This window comes from Brienomyrus brachyistius, chromosome 17 (genome assembly GCF_023856365.1).
Source record: "Brienomyrus brachyistius isolate T26 chromosome 17, BBRACH_0.4, whole genome shotgun sequence".
In the NCBI taxonomy this organism is placed as follows: domain Eukaryota; kingdom Metazoa; phylum Chordata; class Actinopteri; order Osteoglossiformes; family Mormyridae; genus Brienomyrus; species Brienomyrus brachyistius.
The window spans coordinates 13,520,220-13,543,692 of NC_064549.1; the positions used below are offsets into that span (position 1 = coordinate 13,520,220).

General features: G+C 40.5%; 1 protein-coding gene across 2 annotated transcripts in view; it reads right to left on the bottom strand.

Moving 5' to 3' along the window:
• LOC125712103 (protein CEPU-1-like) overlaps positions 1-23,473 on the bottom strand; it is a 28,075-nt gene that overhangs the window by 2,288 nt on the left and 2,314 nt on the right. Inside the window, exons 2-8 of one of the 2 annotated variants that reach the window (XM_048981752.1) lie at positions 13,747-13,834; positions 7,367-7,599; positions 6,399-6,524; positions 3,136-3,267; positions 2,895-3,015; positions 2,575-2,726; positions 197-205 (exon numbers count right to left, since the gene is read on the bottom strand). In XM_048981752.1, coding sequence (XP_048837709.1) covers positions 197-205; positions 2,575-2,726; positions 2,895-3,015; positions 3,136-3,267; positions 6,399-6,524; positions 7,367-7,599; positions 13,747-13,834 — 861 coding nt within the window. Of the gene's footprint in view, positions 1-196; positions 206-1,157; positions 1,502-2,574; positions 2,727-2,894; positions 3,016-3,135; positions 3,268-6,398; positions 6,525-7,366; positions 7,600-13,746; positions 13,835-23,473 lie in introns of those variants that run through there. The other variant, XM_048981753.1, reaches the window with a different exon arrangement.

A 23,473-nucleotide genomic window follows, 5' to 3' on the forward strand; every position in this document is an offset into this window, starting at 1 on the left:
TATCTGTTAGCGAAAGACATCATCATCAGATGCTCTGATTTGTTTCTTAAATCGCATATCTCCTGAAGACATACTTAATATGCCAGGCAGACTGAGATCTTGGGTTAACGTCACGTGAAGGAAGTACTAATTCTTAAAGAACATCCACAGAGACGCATGAAACACAGTAAAATAAAAATGAAGAATGGATACTTACATGAAGATTCTGTTACAAATGCCAGCAAAATTCAGCCAGATTATGTTGAGGTTTTAAATATCAAAAGAAAAAAATATATGTTAATATAAATGCATTTACCTTTTCTGAAACACACACACACACACACACAGATTACATAATAGCAAAAATGGCAGCAACTTGTGATTTTGACCCATTTACTGTGAATCACGTACATCACATATGGTCCCCCTAATGTCAACCATGGACCCCCCCCCCCCCACCCAATCTTACATATGATTTTATGTATTCAAGGGCCCCTGATAATTGCTGAGCCCTCTGAATCTGACTTTGCAACAGTACCGATTCCCCTCTGACTCCCCTATGTGTGTATACCGCACACACAGTCACACACACACGCACGCACACACACACGTACACACACAGACACACACGTACATACACATACACACACTCACGCACGCACACACACACGTACACACACACACACGTACACACACACACACGCACACACACACAGGCCCACACAGACACACACACGCACGCATAGAGTACAGGCCAAAAGTTTGGACACACCTCATTCAATGTGTTGTCTTTATTTTCATGACCATTTGTAGATTCTCACTGAAGGCATCAAAACTATGAATGAACACATGTGGAGTTATGTACTTAACAAAAAAAGGTGACATAACTGAAAACATGTTTTATATTCTAGTTTCTTCAAAATAGCCACCCTTTGCTCTGATTACTGCTTTTCACACTCTTGGCATTGTCTCGATGAGCTTCAAGAGGTAGTCACCTGAAATGGTTTTCCAACAGTCTTGAAGGAGTTCCCAGAGGTGTTTAGCAAGTGTGCAAAGCAGTAATCAGAGCAAAGGGTGGCTATTTTTAAGAAACTAGAATATAAAACATGTTTTCAGTTATGTCACCTTTTTTTGTTAAGTACATAACTCCACATGTGTTCATTCATAGTTTTGATGCCTTCAGTGAGAATCTACCAATGTAAATGGTCATGAAAATAAAGACAACACATTGAATGAGAAGGTGTGTCCAAACTTTTGGCCTGTACTGTACATATAAATATATGTGTGTGTGATTATATTTATGGTACAGCTTGTGTTAAACATGCATTTTTCATGAGTAATACAACACACACTGCACATGCACGTGTCTATGGAGGCAGCACTGTGTGTGTATAGATTGTACTGCTTTTGTCAAATGGCCACGCATCGAAGTGGGTAGTACAAAGTGTATCACACGTGTGCATATTTATGCATCCAGAACTGCATGCTCACTAACCTTGTAAAACAGAGCGTTTGGTAGCTTCTATAGTAAAGAACACATAAAATGAAGCAAAATAATATATAACATATCCTACACTCAGTGAGAACTCGCAGACTTTGGAGTAGAAATACACGTGAACCAGAAAGGCGAAGTGCTGTCCTCCAGTTTAACATTACTCATCATTTACCAATATGTTAATAAGTTGCATGATTTCCGGCAATCTGATTCAACGATGAAAATCTTATGTAACATTAAATACTTCAAATTAAAATCTACATACTTGTTAAAATATTTTGGTACCACTTTACAATAAGACGCCCTTTTGCCACTAGTAAATGGTAGTAACTCATTAATAAAAAGAAAACTGTTTAAAATTGTATATTAATAATTTACAAAGTGTTACAACCTAATTAATAACCAGATTATAAACCATTCATAAACTCTTTATATGGGTAGCCTTATTGTAAAGTGCCACCAATATTTTTGTATATATTTTTCTGGTCACACTTTACTTGAGAGGATATGAATAATGTAAAAAGTGTAGTACATACTTTAGTAGTACATGCTTACTTGCATGAATTAACCAATAACTAAGTGTTATATACATAACGATCCCCTGCTTGTTCATCATTAATCAGTCATGACAGTTCATGTATTCCATTCATACACTATATGAATGAACAGTTAACTACTTAGTTAATAATGGTAAGACTTCACGAGAGGGCAAAATTACTTAACTCATTTACTACTGAAGAACAAATCATGAACTAGTATAGGCTTCCCTATGAAATACATGAATTGATAATTGATTGATTATGAATGAACGTGGGATTAGTACTTAAACACTTAGTTAATGGTTAATTAATGCATTAAGTAAGCATGTACTAATACATTATTAATGTCCCCTCAAGTGAAGTTGCCATTTTGTCTTATTATTGTAAATGAGGAAGATTTATCAACCATATGTAGGGTTTATAATCCTCCTGTTTATTCTCCTTGTGTAAAAAAACAGTAATGAAAATATATTGCATATATTGTACATACAGTAAGCCATAGCAATATTGCAAACAGAAGTTGGATTCTGAGGAGTTTCAAAGATAATAATCCTTACTTACCATAGAGAACCATGCTTGCATTTGCAATACCAAGGTTGTTTTTGGCAACACATGAATAGTTTCCGTAATTATCCTCTGACACGTTGAAGAAGATCAGCTTTGAAAGTTTGCCCTGGCTTTCTACCTCGGAGTTGTAAGAGCCGCTCACCACCCTGCAAAGTGATTGATTAAGGGTTCACATCACATGGGACGCCTTTTATTCTGACCAAAAGCATAAAAATGTCATAATCAAGGAAAAGACCATATTAGTAAAAGATCATTGTATAATTTGATCAGGAGTTAAGAAGATTGACTATAGCTGGATGAGTTCCCATGGTTACCTTTCGTTATCTTTGTACCACTCAAAATTTGCCGCAGGTTCAGCCTCCGCTTCACAACCAAGGACAGCCTGCTGGCCAACGGGCACACCAACATTCTTGACCTCCATCAGGGTAGGAGGATCTGCAGCCAGCAGTGAGGGAATGTAATGACCATTGGATATTAATACTGAAACAATTGACATATTGATAATAATTTATATTTAGTTAATATAGACATAAACAGAAACACTGATTAACTCACAGTTGACTTTTAACTGCAAAGTTTTTGCATCTGTAGACACATCATTCATTGCTGAGCACTCATATGTTCCAGCTCTGTGCCTGGAAATATCTTTGATTTCCAAGTATCCATCGTCGGAAACAAGGGAATAAGCTGAGAAGGCAAAGACAAAGATTGAGGATAAGTCATGTTACATGCAAACCGTCAATTTTTATGCTCATGATTAAATGAACTCCTTACATTTCTTAAGGTCTTGATGTGGATTATGAACTTATGTGGCAGTATTTCTTCACTGCCAGGGGTCTTCCAGATTAAAAGAATGAAAAACTATGAAAATATAAACCTTTTATATTATGATGACAGTGAAAACTGTAACGATTTGGAGCATTATCTATATATGGGCTACAGAAGATGATCGTGGATGATTAACTAGTCCTAAATAAATCCTCCCCACCATCTTTGTTCCAGTTGATGATGGGTTGCTATGTCCTGTCATAATCAAGAGCCTTTCATAGCTGCTTATCTAGTACAGGGCCACAGTTACCTAGGGCTGGCCAATATATATCAATAAAATATCATATCGTGATTATGAACATTCATGTCGTCATCAATTTCAATATTATGAGCACTGAGATACAACTTTGTTGATAAACTTGTTTTCTTGAATAGTCATAATGCATTATTTGTACACAGATTCTAAAAAAGTTTTGAGTCACTTTTTGGCGTAATTTTTCATTATACCTGTCACATGCTCTATAACAATTAGTAAAATAATTTGGTCACTATAATCAGAAAACCTCAAAATCACCTGCCATATTTTATTTCCTACATATGAATTCTGGAATATTGTAATTATTATCAATATTGTGAAAATCATGATATTACTTTTATGGCATATCGGCCAAACCTGCAGTGAACCTGAAACCTATCCCAGAATGCAGCTGGTGTCGCAGTCCATTACGGAGGACATGCTCACGAACATCCTCATGCTGCTAGCAATTTACAATCAGCAATTCACCTAACTGTACAGCTATGGATTCTGGGAGGAAACTGAAGCAACAGTAATATTTGCAGGTTCAGCAAATTGAGTAAAGTTTACATTCGTAGAAGGAAACCTGAGGAGAAACATATACAGAGCACTTAGTGTAAAATGCCTTTCAGGCTTGAGCTCACGTCTGGATTTACTGTCAAGCTCTTGCCAAAAACGGGACAAAGAATCCAAAATATCAGCTTTAAAAATCATCACTCGCACCTATTAGCGGTTTAGGCAAGAGGAAGGGAACCTTTTAGCTGTCAGAACTGAAGTATGGACATACTTGTCTTCTTCTACACGTCCCTGGGCGTTGACTGTGGGAGGACCAGAGCGGTATACTCTGCATACTAAGCTTGGACTGGCCGTGCGAGGCCGATCCGGGGAGTCACGAGGCCAGCCATCAAAGTCACCGCAGGGCGGTGATGGATCAGACAAGCTCAGGGAGCGAAGGCTTGGGATACTTTTATTTCCCCACAGGGGAGCCGGGGTGGGCCCGGCCCACCCAATCTTGATCTTAATTCACCCTAAGGCTCAGCCAATAGCAACCAACACAGATTTTTTTTATCAGTTTATTTTCTTTTCTAAGCTGTAAGGACCACAGGACTCAACCTAACACATTTTGGTTTTGGCTAAATAATTTTAAAAATATATGAGTTATATCGTATTTAAAATAACCACGACAAAGAAATTTACTTTCATGCCTCGAAAACTCTCTTTGCTGTATATCTCCACGAAACCATGGGGAAAATCTCTGAAAATTAGCGAGATATCATCTGCTAGCCATGCGGTAAACTGGCTGGAAGCACACCCTGCTCCGCCCTGTGGGGACATGTAAAAGGTCAGTGTTACATTTAATGCTGCCTTAAGAGGTACCCCATGCGCCCCTACTCTTACAGACAACTCCCCCAGCCAATTCTTGCTGCCAGTTCCCCCAGCCAACCCAGGGCATACTGTGCCCCACCCTAGATCTGAAGTTGGGTGCACCACTGCAGTTAAAAAGGTATCCCACAGAAATATCTAGGTCAAATCCCAATAAACCCCAAACAATGCAGAGTCTATTCTAGGAAAAGAATTCAGCTTAATAGCATCTGTATGATTGTACATCCTTTCTGCCAGAAACACTTAGCTTATTTTTCTAATGTGTCTTTGTTTGATGCCAAGACTCTTTAATTTCCAATATTACAGCCAATAATGGGAAGCTGATTAGATCCCTAACTGTTATCCCAATGTTCCAAAGGAGCGACCCTGACTTGCCATGTTTAATGCGCCCTTTCTGGTACCATCTGCCTGTTATCCTTTCCTCAGTAAATGGGGCCAGAGAACGGACCCTCGACATGAAAGCAGGTGTTGTTTCAGCTGGAAGAGAATCTAAATATTTACATATCCATTGCACAGATGAGGGACAAAAAAAATCTCCGGCAGTCTGAACTGTAAGATGGTGAGGGTAGCTGAGAGTGGGGAAAAGCACAAGCCCAACGCGGGGGTCAGTGTCTTATCCATGTCCAAACTGATGCCTTTTGTCAAGCTTGTCTTTTGTGCACCAATCCCATTTTTTTGGCTTGTCTCTGAGAAGGGATAATATAAAAACTCTGGTAGGGAATTATTATTATTATTATTATTATTATTATTGCTGTTGTTGTTGTTTTATAATTTCCTTAAGGCTATTCCTCTACTGATTGTGATTTAATATAATAAAAAATAACAAATAATAAAATTAAAACTACAAAATGCATTAACTCTCCAAATATTTTTCATCCTACTTTTGTTTTTTGTTTACAAATGTACCGATATTCCTACATTTAGCTACCCTTCTTCCCTCGTTCTTTTCTCTTTATGTCCTTTGCATCTGGAATGAATGCAGAGCGTAAACAGAAAGGATTTCTGTGATTTGCGATCATCACCATTAGTAGTAGCATCATTACGTTTGTTACTATTATTATGGGTATTATTGTGCCACTTAATGATGTTTGTAGTGATGTTTGATGTTTCGTTTTTGAAAAGAACTGAAAAATGTTGATCACAAACAAAACAACTTTCCCCACTGTCCACAGAGAAGCCTTACCCTTACAGTCCCTAAACAAATAACAACCAACTCGTCATGCACCTTTTGCTCATGGTAATTCAGATTTCAGTAAAATGCATCGAAAATGCTTTCGACTGTTAACAGACTTTAAGGAAGTGAGGCAAAGGAGAGTGGCTCAGAACATGTGTGTGACCGGGAGAGGAGAAAGCCCGCCGTCTCGACACGTACCTGTGGGTGACACTCGTTTCCAGCTTATGACGGGTTCAGGATTTCCGCTAGCGGAACACATCAGACTGACGTCAGAGCCCTCCATCAGTGCCACGTCCTCCGTTAAAAATGTGATCTTGGGAGGGACTTGAGGGGAGGGAAAAAGGAGAAGAAGCAATACTCTACATCACCAAATTAGTAACAGATCAGAGAGATGCTTTACTTCATGGTGGCCAATGAGAGCTTTGCTGAACCATGTATATCCTGTGAATGCTTTATATAAAACACCTGTGCATAATACAGTCAGGATCATAAATATCTGGACAGAGACAAAGTTTTTCAATTTTTATGTTCTGTTCATTACCACAATAAATTTTAAAAGAAACAAGTCAGATGCAGTTGAAATGCAGACTTTCAGCTTTAATTCAGTTGGTAAAACAAAAACATTGTATAAAAATACGGGGAACTAAAGTAATTTTTCTACACAATCCCCTCCTATCAGGGGCTCATAAGTAATTGTACAAATTAATATAACTGCAAATAAAATGTTCAATTTTTAATACTTAGTTCAAAACCCTTTGCAGGCAATGACTGCCTGAAGTCTTGAACTCATGGACATGAGCAGACGCTGGGTTTCCTCCTTTTTAATGCTCTGCCAGGCCTTTACTGCAGCAGCTTTCAGTTGCTGTTTCAGTTGCTCACTCTGTGTAACACAGCGGTGTTCTAACATCTCAACACTACTTTCATAATCTGAATCCAGCACTTCATCGACTGATTTTTGGCTTCATATTTCTCTGACAAGCAGATATGGAAAAGAGATGTCTGGATTGATGTTTGTTGTATTTCATGTTTCAGTTCACCAGGTTTCCATTTAGGTTGTGTGGCGTTCCAGAGCAAATCTAGATGTTCCACACTGGTGTTGGAGACTTACAGTAGCAGGAGATGTCGTGAGATTTCATGTGGAATAAAGGTGAGGGGGTATGACGCACCTTGAACAATAACGTAGACCATTGTCTTCCGCATCCCACGGGGGGTCTGTGACACACAGACATACTGACCATCCTCTTGAATGCCCACGTCATTGATCCTGATGACAAACTCGCTCCTGCTCAGCAGCTCCAGGCTAACTCTCCGGTCGGCCGTCCACTTGGTCTCTCCCGTATACAGGAGATTTGTGCGGTTCAGCCAGGCTGAGAGAGTGACCTCGTCATCCTGTGGGCACCTGGAGAACAACGGCAGAGACACACGTTTGTGTTATATCTTCAGCGATAATATTCATGAATTGAGAAGACAATTAGGGATGTTGAAAAACTTCTCTGGGGCAGGAATGCACAGGTATGTAAGGTGAACCACAATTGGTACATAAACTTCATTCTAAGAATCTCAGAAAAACTTTTTGATCAAAAGTAACCTCACAAGGACCAATACAATAGGAAGAAACAGGATTTTATCATCACAATTACAAACCGCAATGCAGTTTTAAATTGTTTTCATTAAAAAAAGGTTCAAACTAATTTTCATAAATTTGTCATCAGCAAATAAAAGTGAAAAATCCCATATGAATTGTATTCCCAAGAGGACACAAAGATCACAAAATCTAACAAAGCAAACAGGAGCTGGCATGGGCTGGCATCGTATTTCCTTTTTATTGCTGTCCCTGAAATACTGGCATCACTGCCAGTGTGTCTGCCCTTGTATCAGTAGACTAGCCTTAGCCTCTGTCTAACTGGGCTTGTCTTTAAATCACAAAGCCCACCTCATCATCTATATCACTGCCAAAGTGCACCTACAGAACAGATTTTTGTCTTTCCATAAAACTGAGAAACAGTGAAATGGAGCCAGAGTTCTAAGCAGTTGGCATGACTACGCTCCAGGGAGACTGGATCAGACTCCCCAGCCTAGCACAGGTTAATGCTGTCAATCATGTCGCATTAAAACAGTCCATGGCAGTGTTTCCCAATCCGGTCCTCGGGGACTCGCAGACAGTCCACTTTTTTGCTCCCTCCTAACCCGTAGATCCGGAGTTCAACAGGGTACGACATCAGCTCAACTGTTAAGACACTCACTTGGGAATACGTGTGTGAGTATGAAGCAAAAACTGCATTATCGTTCTGAACTACAAATGGGATAATTTGACTTAATTTGACAAATATGCCGAATGTCTTTTACACCAAGAACAAGAAACACCACAAAATGACCATGGAACATGTCCTTCAGGTCTGGTGATCCTGTGGCCCGAAGCAATGATGGGCAACTAGCGTCCAGCCGGGCGTTTCTGGCCGCCTTCACTCTGTTTTCCATATTAAAAGTATGTTTTGCAAATGAACGAAAGAGAAACACTTTGGAATAAACATGCTGGCTGACCACTAGGAGGCACTGGAAACAGTTACCCAGAGAAATGTAGAACACTAAGAGCGAGCTTAATATCTTTTTGAAATATATATCCGGTACAAATAACGTGTTCTTTTCCAAACTGACTGCCATCCGATCATTACTGACAAATGTCTGTACCTGTCTTCAGAGTTTCTTTTCATTTTATGTTGTGCATTATATTGTTTGTCTTTTAATCTATCTTGGTTAAATGTTATTCACCATTATCATCCGTTCAGTCGAGTACAACTCTCGGTCGCTCTATGGATCAATGCTTTCCATGTCTTCTGATCCATTGCGAATTCTTTCAGTTCTGCAATGCTCACTACAGTGTCATCGGTGATGGTATCTAGCCAGTGAGTTCCTGGTCAATCCTCTTCCTCTTTTGCAACATCCTTCTCCAGTGATTTGCTTTGCATGACATGACCAGAAGAGCTTTTATTTTGTTATATTAGCCTCTAATGAGAGTTTTGGTTGAATGTGTTCCAGAACTGATTGGTTAAAAGTTCATAATTATCCAGCTCAATATTAAGTACTGCCCAAGCCCACTTAGATGGTTTGTTTACTTTGCATTTTTCATGTTTTTCGTGTTTAGTCTTTCTCCCTTCCATGCATTTTAAAAGTTTGCTGCAATGTTTTCTAGCACACATAGTTTCGCTTTGTATGATAGTCATGTCATTCAGACCGTGGTATATGGAATTTTGCAGGAATTTTTGAGTAATATGTTAATTCGTTGTTAACATATAGGCTTACACATGCCTATGCATTTGTGTTATTTTATGCTAATTTTATAACATCATAACAATTTTATATTGCTTATACATTATGTGCTGAGCCAATGCTGGAGTGGCTAATCAGAATACAGACAGCACACCCCCCCACCAACTCGATAAAACTGATTAAACCCATCATAGTTACTACTACATTTTATGTCCCAACTAGGGCTGCTCTGTCCCAGGCCAGTTTACACACAACAAATCCATAACCATTTCCATGACACTAAAGACGCACTAAAACAGGGATCACCAACGTGGTGCCCGCGGGCACCAGGATGCCCCCGAGAACCACATGAGTCACTCGTGGACTTGTTCTAAAAATAGCACAACTCACTACTGAGCAGCATATAAAATTTTATGTTATCCTGTTGCTATTCTTCTTTAATCACATTTGCATTTATATAGATTTGAAAATGACAGTATCTAAAAAAAGAATTTAAAACATGTTTATTATACATGAAGTTTAGATAAGTTTAGGAGGGCGTTTCAATCTGGTAGCCCTTCGTATGGCTCAGTACCTGTGAAGTACCTCTCAGTTTCAAAAAGGTTGGTGACCCCTGCACTAAAACATGTACAATACGTGGCAAGGTATGAAGGCCTTCACAGATTACAAGTCCTACTCACACACCATGGATTGTGATACCTGTCTCCATGACAGGCTCAACCCTGGCCAGTTTAATGTGGCACAGAAGAAGCCCCTCCAAACGCTGAAAAGACACTCCACCTACATACAGCAGACGTAAGGAGCACCCAGTGTAACGAGAACCTCAGTAAGGTGGCTGGTCCTGACAATATCTTAGGTAGGTTTCTCACGGACTGTACTCATGAACCGAGAGGTGTTCTGACAGACATCCTTAACGCCACATTCAGACAAGCATTTATCCTTGAGTGCTTTAAAACCACTACAATCATACAGTGCCTAAGAAGACAACTGCTTCAGTGCTTAATGACTATCGATCCGTAGCTCTCACTTCTGCTGTAATGAAGTGCTTTGAATGAACCTCCCTGCCTCCTCCAATCCATGCCAGTTTGTATGCTGCTCCAACTGATCTACCATAACCTAGACCCTACACACCAAACTGAAACACCAGGACAATAAAAACGAAGAACGCAAGAATGTTGATCATCGATCTCTGCTTGCCATTCAGCACAATAAAACCTGAACGACTTCTCCAAAAGCTATCCCAGCTTGGCCTGAAAACATCATTATGTAACTTGATCCTGGACTTTCTGATAGAGAGACCCCTGTCTATCAGGTTGATGACATCATTTCTGAACACAGGAACTCCCCAAGGTTGCTACCTTAGCCCCCAACCATTCACATTCCTGGCATCCGACCACCTCTAATCACATCAAGTATGCAGACAACACCACCACTATTGGCCTTATGAGTGAAGGAGATTAGCCTGCATGCAGACAGAAGGCAATAAAGCTGATGGAACAGTGCATGGCCCACAATTTGCTGCTAAACATTGTGGACTTCAGAAGAACCTAGGTGGAGTAAAACACTGTACATCACTGGCTCTGGTTCTGGGTGTGCACCTAACTGAGGAACTCCCCTGGAACCAGCATGTAACCTCCCTGACCAAGAAGGTGTCCTATGGCGCTTGAAACAGGCGAGACTGCCATCTCTCATCCTGTCCATCTCCTACAGAGGCACCATCAAAGTGGTCCATGCAAACTGCATCACCAACTGGTCCTGCAAAATGTCAGACTACCAGTCCCTCCAGCCGGTCATCAAAATTGCGGAGAAGATTGCTAGGACCGCTCTGCCATTATTTATTGCACATTCTTTTCATTCGATTCCATACCAGATTTGCACATTGGCTCCCACCAATCAGGTGTATTTCTTTCGTCTATGTATTATGATATGGCCATGTCTTAAAATGTCATATCGTGACAAAAGAGCATTAATGATATTTCACCTCAGTGTGTGACTCCATGCATCATGTCTGAAGTTGACGATAAAAGATCGTTTGACATGTTCATCCTTTCTCATCCAGGCCACAAATCAGCAATTATGTGGAGTGAATAGATAATAAGCTATAAGTTGCACAGGAAAGAGGGTCTTCAGATTAGGGTAGATACTGGCAGAGTTAATCAGCAGCCTCACAGGACCTGTTTAATAAGAACAGGACATGACCACGTTCAGTGGCGCATATTACTCAGTGGATCACTGAAACTGTCATTCTGTTTAGAGGAAAACAGTGTTGCAATGCATTTTATTCAGGACTGATACATACATACAGTAAGGTATTCAGAGGTGGGTAGTTCATGTTCAGAGAGTAAAAGTCCAGAGCAAGATTTTGTTTTGACCAACCAGTTAAGTATAAAGAGTCACAGTCACACAATACTCGGCTGGTTGGTTGAAAGAAAATGGACTTTATCTGGACTTTTACTTTCCTGACGTGAACTACTCACCTCTGAAGATATTCAGTCACAGAGATGTTGAAATGTTGAGATATTCATCTATCTGCCCATCTTCCATCTGCTTTTCCAGTGCAGGGTGACAGGGTTCCTAGAGCCCTTTCTGAGAAGCATGGGGCAGGAACACCTTGGATACGATGCCAATTTGTTCAGATGATCAATCTCAGAGAAAAGAATTAAGTTTCAGATGTCTGGTCGTCGACAAAATCTAATATTGCACAAAATAGAATAAAAACAAGCCTTTTTAAGATAAAATCAAGGGGATGAAAGTCGGGGGAGCTGTATTTTTGATAGGCCAATTTGCTGACGTCGACAAATCGCTGACTGTGAAGCACCTGCAGGATGATGCTGTCTCCCCTGCTGTTGTTCACGGGTGACTTACTACCCTGGGGCTTTATCTGTGAACAGCTGGAGCCACTGAAATTGGAACGATATGATGCTACACAGGGGCAGGAAACCACACGCCACATGCAGTTATCAGAATAAAAATAGAAACCCCACCAATGAACTGGCATTGTGAGCTCAGTCATGAGGAGTTTCTGGGAGAGAAATCCATTGCATCGCTGAATGAACACAGTATCCATCCAAGCATCTTCCAAGGTCTTGTCCTGGAGTCCATCCCAGGTAGCACAAGGCACAAGGCAGGGGTTGACCTGGATGGGATACCAGCCCAATGCAGGGTGCGCACACACACACACACACACACACACACACACACACACACACACACACGTTTGTAATTATATCTGTGTGGGGACTCTCCATTTATTTCTATGGGGAAAATCCTAATCCCAACATGACACTCTTGACCCTCACCCAGCCTCAACCTCAAATAACCAAACAAAATACAGGACTTTTGACAACTTTATAGTTTTGATTGCATTCTCAGATTTTTTTATCAAATTGAGTTTTTCCTTGAGGAGAACGAAAAAAAAATCCATGCGGTATTAAATAAATTTGTTTTTGTCACACTGTGGGGACATTTGGTCCCTGCAGTGTAATAAATAAGTTTATAAACTCCCCCCTACACACAAACACACACAAACACACACACACACACACACACACACACACACACACACACACACACACACTAGATGTCAGAGGACAGACAGGAGAGCAGAGGATGGATTTTACACAGACGTCAAGACAGACGATATTTTATATTAACTCTCTTTCTCCGTTATGTCTGTTAAGGAGGAAAATAAGCGGGTGAGAAGAAAAGCAGGGCAGCTGTGAGACACACAGTCACACTCTCAGGCGTGAGCCCAGATGTTTATGCGTCAGACTCCCGCATTAACATCGAAGAGGGACATTTTAAAATGCACGCAAAATGTATCTATTTTCTTTAAATGTAATGCTATACCTGTACAAAAAAAATTATTAAATGTCTGTGAAAACTGCACTAAAGCTGCTTAAGTGCAAATCTCTAAGACAGGTGAGCAACAGTAGCTCTATATAGTGAGTGTAACCGAAATGATGAGACACGGACAATAATGATCCATGGGCGACCTCTGCAGGACATTGCCAGTACTACATTCAGTGAAGATCTTTTTCCTAAATATTATAACACATCGCTGCAGAAAATTAATGATTCACCATACAATTTATATTATTTACACTGTAATCTACCCATGAAGGTGAACTGATTAGTATTTTGTATCTCGGGTTAATCTAATTTCATATTAAGTTACTTAGCATAGATTCAGATGGGCACAATGCGATTGCGCGGTAATTACGCAAACAAATACACAAAAGAATAATTCAGCAGCAAGCGATCAGACTGTGTCACAAACCTGAGGAAGACGGTCTCCCCTTGGCGCACTGTGATATTCGCCAGAACTCCACCCAGATGAGAGTCCCCGTAGCTATCAACTGGCAATCCTGGGTAGGTTTGGGAGAGAGTTGGAGCAGGCAGCTTTAGTATCAGAACAACCATGCACCCATCGTGCTGAAGTAAGAATTCTCTCAATGAAATGAATAAAATGCATCTATTGACATGAGCAGAACCTAAATTCACAAGTAGATGTTCAACATGGAGAATGCTAACTTTTTTTATCATAGAAAATCCCCCTATAGGTAGGATTGTTCCTACTGAAGTGAAACTAACAATTTTCTTTTTTTCTGACTTCACCAGCAAATAGGAAAAACACCAAATGTTATTATGTGGCATTATTTTGCACCATTAAGATATTTAAGATGGCCAGGAGGAGCAAGTAAACTGGGATGCTGACCCAGTCAGCCACACCCAGTACAAATATCCAAATTAAGAATAAATGATAAACAACGAGATGAGGATGTCAAGGCTCCGCCCACCTTCCCTATTGCCTTTGCCCATTACCTTTTACCTACTGAGTATTGCCTTTTTCCCATTGCATATTACCTGTTACCTGGCTCTTTTGGCCTTGCTCTGTGCAGTTGTGCTCACTGTCCTTGCCTCTCCTGTTAGCTTGGTGTTTTTGTTATGCCTAGCTGGTGTAATACTGCTAGTTTCAGTTTTGCCTTTGGAATTTGTTTGTGTTTGAGTTGCAGTTCCTCTATCTGCTTTTCTGTGTTCTTGAGCCTTGTCATTGTTCCCTTGATCAAACCCCTGCACCACCGCACCGGTACTCCTGACCCCCCTCTTCGCTGTAACGGAGGAAGAGCACAGTGAAGAGCAGTAACACTCAGATACATTACTAGTCACAAAGATGCACAGTGCAGTAATACATCAGTGGACCAATTATGGATACGGTTCCCTGCGAGTTTGATTCTGTATATTGAGCTGCACACAGAACTGGAGTATTTCTGCCCAAGGGAAGCAAAAATGCCGATATATACTAATGGCTCCTAGCAACTCCAGCATGTTATCATTTATGGAAAGTGAGCTGGTGGTTATCTGCCTGGTCCTCAAACTCCATTTCATCTGAATTAATGTTTTTTCCACAAGCTAAATTGACATCTTAGTAGCTTTAATTACATTCATTCAATTGCCTAAAATTTTACCTAATAGCCAGCATAGTTAGCATAATAAAATGGAATTCAACACATAATAGGAACTTTAGATATGGCAGAACATGTGTGTCAATGTGTCTTGTGGATGTGCAGAAATCTTGAGAAAATGCAAGCGATCAGCAGCCAGTTTAGGGAAGCCAGATGAAGTGTAATGTGTCCTCGCTTCAGGAGACATGCTGTCAAGGGTCAAAGGTTAAATGTCAGGAAGGATTTCCGTGTAATATCAAGCTGCACTGGAGCAAAAGGAAATTCGTTGAGTGTACATGGTATGAGGTTACATGGTATGCACTACCACTTCATCCCACCTCCCAAACATTATATATCTTGGTCAGAGTCATGGAGATGGGGGGCTGGAGCCTACCTCAGGCAGCACAGGGCACAAGGCTGGGGGCACCCTACCTATCAATCATAGGGCACAGACATGAATACACTCACACAAGCAATCATACTCTCTGGGCAATTTAGAGACTCCAAAATGGACACTGGACCATTAGTATATTCCCTTAGAACAGTGTTTCTCAGTCCAGTCCTCTGGGACCTACAGTCGGTCCATGTTTTTGCTCCCTCTAAGCTCCCTACCAGACAGTCCACATTTATGCTCCCTCCCAGCTCCTGGCAAAAGTGCGGACTGCCTGTGGGTCACCTAAACCAGACTGCGAACAGATGAGATGTAGCAGTATACCAGCGAAGTGAAGGTCTCTGGTCACTGAGCGGCTCCCACAGCATGAGGCTGCGTTAAATGACAGAATGGTGATGCCCAGCCAGCTCTCATTACAAAGGGCAAGGCAGACATTCATACAAGCAAACTGTGACCTGCTGCCAGCGTCAGCGGCGCCGACTCTAAATGGGCCAATTGTCTTTGGGATTTCAGACGCATGGCGCCCACAGAAAGGAGCGAATGCTGCCTGTGTTCAGGAGGATCACGAGGTTCATGTCATTATGTACACACACGCACTTGGGGCACACCGTCGTCCTCCCGGATTTAACTGTATTACTATTATTTTACCCTTTAGGCTTTCCCACCATATGCCAAATTCGTCCTGACCCCATTTAAAAAATCAAACAATGCTATACATTTTAATCCTATACAATCGCAATATCACATACGTCAGGGGTCACATGATTTATGGTCACATGATTGCTGTGCAGTTGTATTGCATTCCTGCCTATCCAGTTCCTATAACTGCTCATCCAGTGCAGGGTCACAGTGAGCCTGGAGCTTATCACAAGAAGTGCAGGAGATGGCTTTGATAGGTTATTATATGTTCAGTACAATGACACACTGTTTTGCTATTTTCTGGTCATTAATAAATACTAAGACACCAAATAAATAGCATGAAACTGAACATAAACTAATAGTTGCACTAAGCCCTACCATAGTGGGAAAATAAACGTGGTGGATTGGACCTGAAAATTTTAAGCCTGGATCACTCTCAGTCCACCACAGTGCATTCACTCTCACACCTAAGAGTGTAGGTTTGGTTTCAACACAGACTGGAACTAAATCAGCCCTGAACCCCCCACCACGTAAAACAGGCACAGTACTCCTATCATATTGGTAGGACATGACTCTGCCAACATGTCCCTACTGTTCATATCTATTCCCTTGCTCACAAGTAATCCCACTCAGAGACACCAGTTCATCTAACTTCATGCTTTTTGTTTGAGGGAGGAAGAAAACTTCTGGGAACAACCCAAGGAAACAGGCAAACTCCACAGCAGAGCCAGGGCTGAGAATCGAATCCACAACTGCAATCAGGTTCTCTGAAGGGAAAGCAACCTGCATATTAACAGCATAGAAGTACCACGAAGAATGAAACAGGTTACGTCATTCAAATGGAACAGAAATCTGAAGGTTAATGGGCTTCGCTCTCTGTAGGTACATCCTTTTCATTCTCTCAATGAAATGAATAAAATGCATCTATTGACATGAGAAGAACCTAAATTCCCAAGTTCAACATGCTAACTGTGAAACCTGGTTACAGTTAATGCTAGTTACAATGTCATTTGGCAGCTGGGGAAAATTATGGTTTACCTTACACCAGCACTGGAAAGAGAGCAGTTAAGACCAAGACTCTGTGGCTCGGCTCTGTGTTATACCAAGCTCGGATATGATGTTGGAAACACAACCAATGTGCTAACGCTTTACAGATGACATCATCTGATTGTGTGCATGAGCGGAATGAAGCAGAAACTGCATCTACAGGCTAAGGTGCTTTTGCCAGGAAATTAACCGCAGGTTTGAAAAAGAATTACGGCTTTTAGGGGTGTCGATTGTTACAATTATGAAACTCAATTCTGTAGTATCGAAGACAGGATTCAGAAAGGATTTTACTCATGATTGTTATCACGCAGTCTTATTTTTGAATTTTTGTTTAATAATTTTTACATTGTAAAAAATATGTCTTAGGTTTTGTTAATTCAGACATGTCAACACATCGGCTTTGGTTTACAACTGGTCCTCAATGTGCTTGTGTTTGCAGTTTTAATAATAAATCATTTCCATATAAATTCTGTTTTCCTGCTGTACCGAAATTGCACAACCGTGAACCCGAAACCGAGGATTGTACTGAACCATGAATTTTGTGTACTGCTACAATTCTAGTACAAAACTGTTTAAACTGCAAAGTGGTAGACACTGGGCATGGTGTTTCAAAATGACAGGATAGGGAGAAAAGGCACAAGGAAAGTTCCTTTTTCTTTTAGAAATCACTCGCTGGACAAATGAAAAGCGAACCAGCCGAGATTAGCCTCAAAGTAGCTTTTGAAAGTCTGTCGTAGGACATATTTTGAGATCGCAATCGGAAGGACATGTTAAAGCTCATTGTTCTCAGCTGAATAAAGAATCACAGAAGCAGCCATCTGTGGGCTGAGACATTCCAGCCAGCATGGGACCAAAATTTCACTACTGCTCTTTGTCGAGGGGAATTTCACAATCAATCATTACTTATGTTTCAAAATAAGTAAATAAATAAAGCGTTTGCTTTTCCGGACCTTTTGTGAAGATGCGATGTAGCTGAGCCTGTTATTTACTATCCTCTATTGCAGCATCTTCCATGCATCTCCACAGCTGGACACATGGTGACTCAAGCTGATGTAGTTACCTTTGGTGTGTCACCTTTGGTGCACCCAGGTGAAAAGCTGACTGCTGATTGTCCTTTACGTGAGTGAAACACAACACCTCAGGATTTCCAATGACACAAGTGTAAAAAGAAATTGAACAATATCAGGAAGGTTATTTCGAGTTCACATTATCCAGATGGATGGAACAAAAACAGTTTACGCAGTACAGGGTTACAGAGAACCTGGAGCCTGTCCCACAGATGGATGGGATGCCGATCCATCGCTAGGCACGCATGCACACCCACGCTGACCCCAAAATCTCCAGTTTGCCTAACTGTGTTAGTGGATTCCAGAAGGAAACCCAAGCCAAACAAGGGGAACATGTAAACCCCACTCACGCACACCAGGGGGCAGGATTTGAAACGCAGACACTGGAGGCGAGAGATGACAGGTTGAGCCACTGAGCCTCTTCAGTATGAGCTGGCTACCTCTTTGTATGGCTTTGCTACCTTGCAATGCTGCGTCTCCCTGTCAGAGTACGTAGTCCTGCTCAGCCTTGGCTGAAGTGGCTGCTATTTGGACAGTGAGAGGATACATTTATGTTCATAAACATCTCTCCTTTACACACCGTCTACTGGTAGAAAATGTACTACATGGCTACCATACTTAAACCTGAAACAAAAGACAGGTAAACATAAAATGTCATCTTCTACTCTGTAGTGCTTTTCCATTCTGCATTGTCCAACAGCACAGCGCACATTGCAGTCCTTTTTAAAACCAATGCAACTCCCATAAGTCATGGTGTCATACTAACTAATCTTGCAAAGGATACAATGCCAGGTTTAAGACGTGCAATAAAGAATGTGCTTGTGCACTTTGATAGATTTACCAGTAAGCTGGTTTATGGTGACATTTAATAAATTATGCACATGTATATGTTAATGTGTGGGTACTTAGCTGTCTCTTTCTCACACTTTCATACCTGCTTTTCATGATAACTATGTAGAAAGTACATTAGGTGATTGGGTTCACTAATTCCATTCTTCGGGGGACAGTAAGAGTATTAAGGGCTTAGACTGGATACATAATCTAATTACTGTCATGATCCAGAAGAAACAATAGCCATTTTTGGCCAGTTTATTTTTGTTTTAGCATATAGACACCTTCTGCAATTTAGGAGAGATACAACTGAAAAGGTCAATCCATCAATCAGTCAATTTTTTAGTATATATTTTTTAAATATATTTCCTCAGGTCAATCGTCCAATGTGATTTTCATATTTGTTTAATGAAGGTGGAAAGAATATAGTGTGAGACATACGTAATAAAGAATATGGTATTAAGTACATGTAACATGAAGAATATAGTGAGAGATGACCATTAACTTATGTGACAGTTTCTCATGAATCGTAGGATGACATCAAGTGACCTTCCAAAGGAGTGGGAAACATTAAGTGTAGGTGTGAAGTGCACTGCTAGGACAGTTCAAATCAGACTCCTAGAAGTAGGACTGAAGTCCCATAAAGCAAGGAAGAAACCCTTCATTAATGATGAACAAGGAACAACCAGGCTGCAGTATGCAAAAAAATATATATATTTATACAGAGTAAACCAAAAATTATGCGGTGGTCTCTAAAGTTTTTTCCAGAGCTGTATGTAACATAAGGAACATATTTTGAGACGTGTACAGTATCACACAGTGAACAGCACTGATGCCTTACAGCTCCACAGTTATGGGATCAAACCCCATTTCTTCTCAGTATGTGGAGTGTGCATGTGCTTGCTGCCGCACAAGATCCCTCCTACGGTTTGTTTTTAACCTCCGAGACAATGATCACTTATACAAGATGCATAATTACAGCTGCGGGGGCTCTGTTTCCTGTGCTTTGAATACCTCCTCCCAGTGCAGTACTGTATCCTACACATTTTTTATGCTTTAACTTTGGATATAATGTCCCTTTGTACATAATGTCTGAATGTATGCTCAAAAATGTAACTATATCTATATTATACACAGACAAAGAAGATATGGGAAATTACAAATCGAGTGTAGAGGCAAGAATGCATTACAGGCTCTGCCCATTAAACTGACTGCAAATGGATTAGGTTTCTGCTCGTTCAAGGATGGTCGATGACAGTAGGACTTTCTTGATCTCATTTTTGATTGTGCTAAGGTGCACGTCTACGTTCCATATTTTGTGAATTTAAAGTAGAATGGCCTTCTGACAAAAAAACTACATTTTATGACTGATGTAATATCAGTCTATATATAGTAGTATAATATAGTAGTGCTAAATGATACAATAAACCCAATCAATAATCACCTATCCACCTTCCAAGCTTTTATCTTGGGCAGTGTCACCCGTACCTCCTCCCAGTTCACGCTGGAAGGCATGCTAGATCATCATACGGGACGCACTATAGGCAACTTGGAGACACCAATAGGCCTAGTTACATGTCATAGAATTGCAGCTGGATATCCACACAATGGGGAGAAAACAAGCAAACTTCACATATGCAGAGGAAGGATTCAAACACTGGAAGCAGAAGGCGTACAGCACCAATGCCACCTAACACAACGTTGTGCCACCCAAGCAAACAGCAACCATCCGTCAAATGCAAACAGAGAAAGCAGCTAGACTGCTTACACGATGGGCTCCACAACCAGCATCAAACTACTCATTTAAGCTATTTATATTTTTATAGCATATTTAATCAATATATATAATTATATTACATAATATTTGAGAGAAAGATGGATCCTGCTGCCAGTGAGTTTAACTGATATGTAACTGATGCTTTTTCTCTTTCTTTTTCACCATCCGTATCCCCACGTTTACCATGTCCTGCGTGAGCGCGGACCGGGGAATCGGGAAGCAGGAGCGGGGACGCGAGAACGCGGGGATAGCACGCGAGGTTAACGAGGGGGCGTGGCACACAGGAGGCTCGGACGAGTGGGGCATGACACATATTGTATTCTGACATGGGCGTAGAAATTAATCATTTTAATAATTTATTCATTTCACTGCATTAATATTTATGTGACAAATACAAAATGCATGAAATGTAGACTTTAAGGCAATTTAAGGCATTCCAACAGTAACACAATTAAGTCTATCTTCATTGTATAGGGTTACTGATCCGTGGCTGTATACAAAAGGTGAGGGTTCAAATCCTACGGCACTGATGGGCCCTGGAGCGAAGCCCTTAACTGCCAACTGCTGCGGGTGAGGTGAATGCTGGCTGATCCTGCTCTCTGAACCGTGCCAGTATGTCACTTTGCCCAAACGTTTCCGCTAAATAAGTAAACGCTCTAAAATTATACGTGATGCAATGGACGAAGATACACAGAAATTTCGCCTTCTGTTTGAATTAATGGGGGGTTTTCTTCCACTTGCGTTAGGACGAACCCAAATATTTTGATGTGACAGCTGACTGATACGTTTATGCGCGTTTGCTTTGCTCAGCCTGGGCATGCGGTGTAACACACCTCTGCAAAACCAGTATTGGGGAGTAACCAGTTACAGATAATGACGTTGCATTGTGAAATTACGTAATAAATGTAACTGTAATCCATCACAATTACTGAGAAAAAACATGCAATTAAATTAGTTATTAATTGTTAGTGGTCATAGAGAGTTACATCCAAATATATTCTTTTAAGTAAAAAAGCTTATACGTAGAATTTATATATATATATATATATGGTACTATCCTTTGCAACAATTTGTCATGCGGAAACGCCTTCTTTTGGCATTTTGGCAGACAAAGCCATTGATGTGAGGGTCATCTGATAGTTCCTTTTTCAGCAACATATGTGCATTGGAGCGGTGGAAATACAATTACTGTACTTTATGCTGAAGGGAAAAGACAGCCAGACCGCAGAGTGCAATGTATGTACTGTAGGGCTAGTGCTGATTTTCTTAAGTGTGAACATAGTAACTTTTATACAAAATTAGATGTTTTCAGACCTGTATTTTTTCTAAAGTTTGGTTAATTACTACTTCAAACTTATGTTTGCTCCACTGCGTCATGACCCGACCGTCTGCTCCTTCCGTGTGCCACGCCCTCTCGTTAACCTAGTGTGGAATCCCCGTGTCATCAGCTGTTTAGAGTTGTTTTTCCATTAGTCTAGTGTATTTAAGTCCGCGTCTAAGGTTTCTTCCGGAGTCCTGTCATTGTATCGTTGTGGAGATTCTGTTCTGTATGCCTCTCCGCGTGCCCATTAAAACCATATTCCCCCGATCCTTCATTGTTCTCGCCTGTTTCCCCGGTCCGTGCCCAGCAAGTCATAACACATTATGTATTTGGTACTGGAGACTTATGCATACTTTTTGAATAGAAATAGTAAATTGAAGCATGCAGTGATTTTTAATAATTGATTATTATATTTAATTTGGCAACAGACTGCACAATTTGCACTTTAAAAATATTTCTGTTCATTTTTGTGAAAGTTGTTATTGAATAAAACTAAGAATCAGACTTGTGTAAAGCCTATTGGGGGTGGATTCATCCTGTAGCAAAGCAGAATGGCTTTTGTTTGAGCAACAAGATCATGTTTTCCCATTCTTAACATACTCAAACAATGCAACTACAATGCTAAATGCAGATAATTTGCCATGTTAATTGAAATGCATTGATACAAATGTATCATTTAATGCTTAGTAGTTGATAAAAGGGAAAAATATCAGATTGGTATCAGAATTGCCCAAAATTTTAATATTAGTATCTGGATCGTACAAGAAGAAAAAATGGTATTGAGCCATCTCTACCTATTACATTTCAGAAGATATCATGCCAACACTGTGCATTACAGGACATCAGACTGATGCTATAATATACAAGGCCTCGAAGAGATCATTGGTTGCTGAGTACGGAACCAAAGATCGTGCTTTGGTAGTGGTGCATGAGTGGAAATATTCCAATAGGCAAACCCTGAACGATATGCATGCCAGAGCGTCATCAGTGATGAACGTTAAGTGTTAAGCAAGCTGAAGGTTAATCTAATCTAAGATCTGCTTACCTTTGGCTTACAGGCAGACGAAGCACAGGGGAGGAAAGCTGTAATTCACAAGTCCCTGCTTCAGTCTCCTACCTTTGCAAGTGGCCTGGGATTAAACTCATACAGTCTGATGAAGTAAATCATCCCAACTGATGTGGTCAAGTAACGGCTTTGCATATGAAGAGATAATAGATTCATTTTTTTTCTTAATTATTCATTACAGAGAAGAGTGTAAATGTAGTTTGCAGATTTTAAACTGTCACGTGCAATCCAAAAGTAGTTCTAAGAGTTCAGTTAAACATGTGACATTCTCAATTCACACTCCTGAGTCAGAATAGATGTTTAAATAAGCAGAACCTTCTACAGTACTGATACATTACTACTGATGAATACCTTATGCATAATTCACTGGAATATCTCTGTCAGTACACATCACATATGCAGCAACTCTAACACATTTATAAA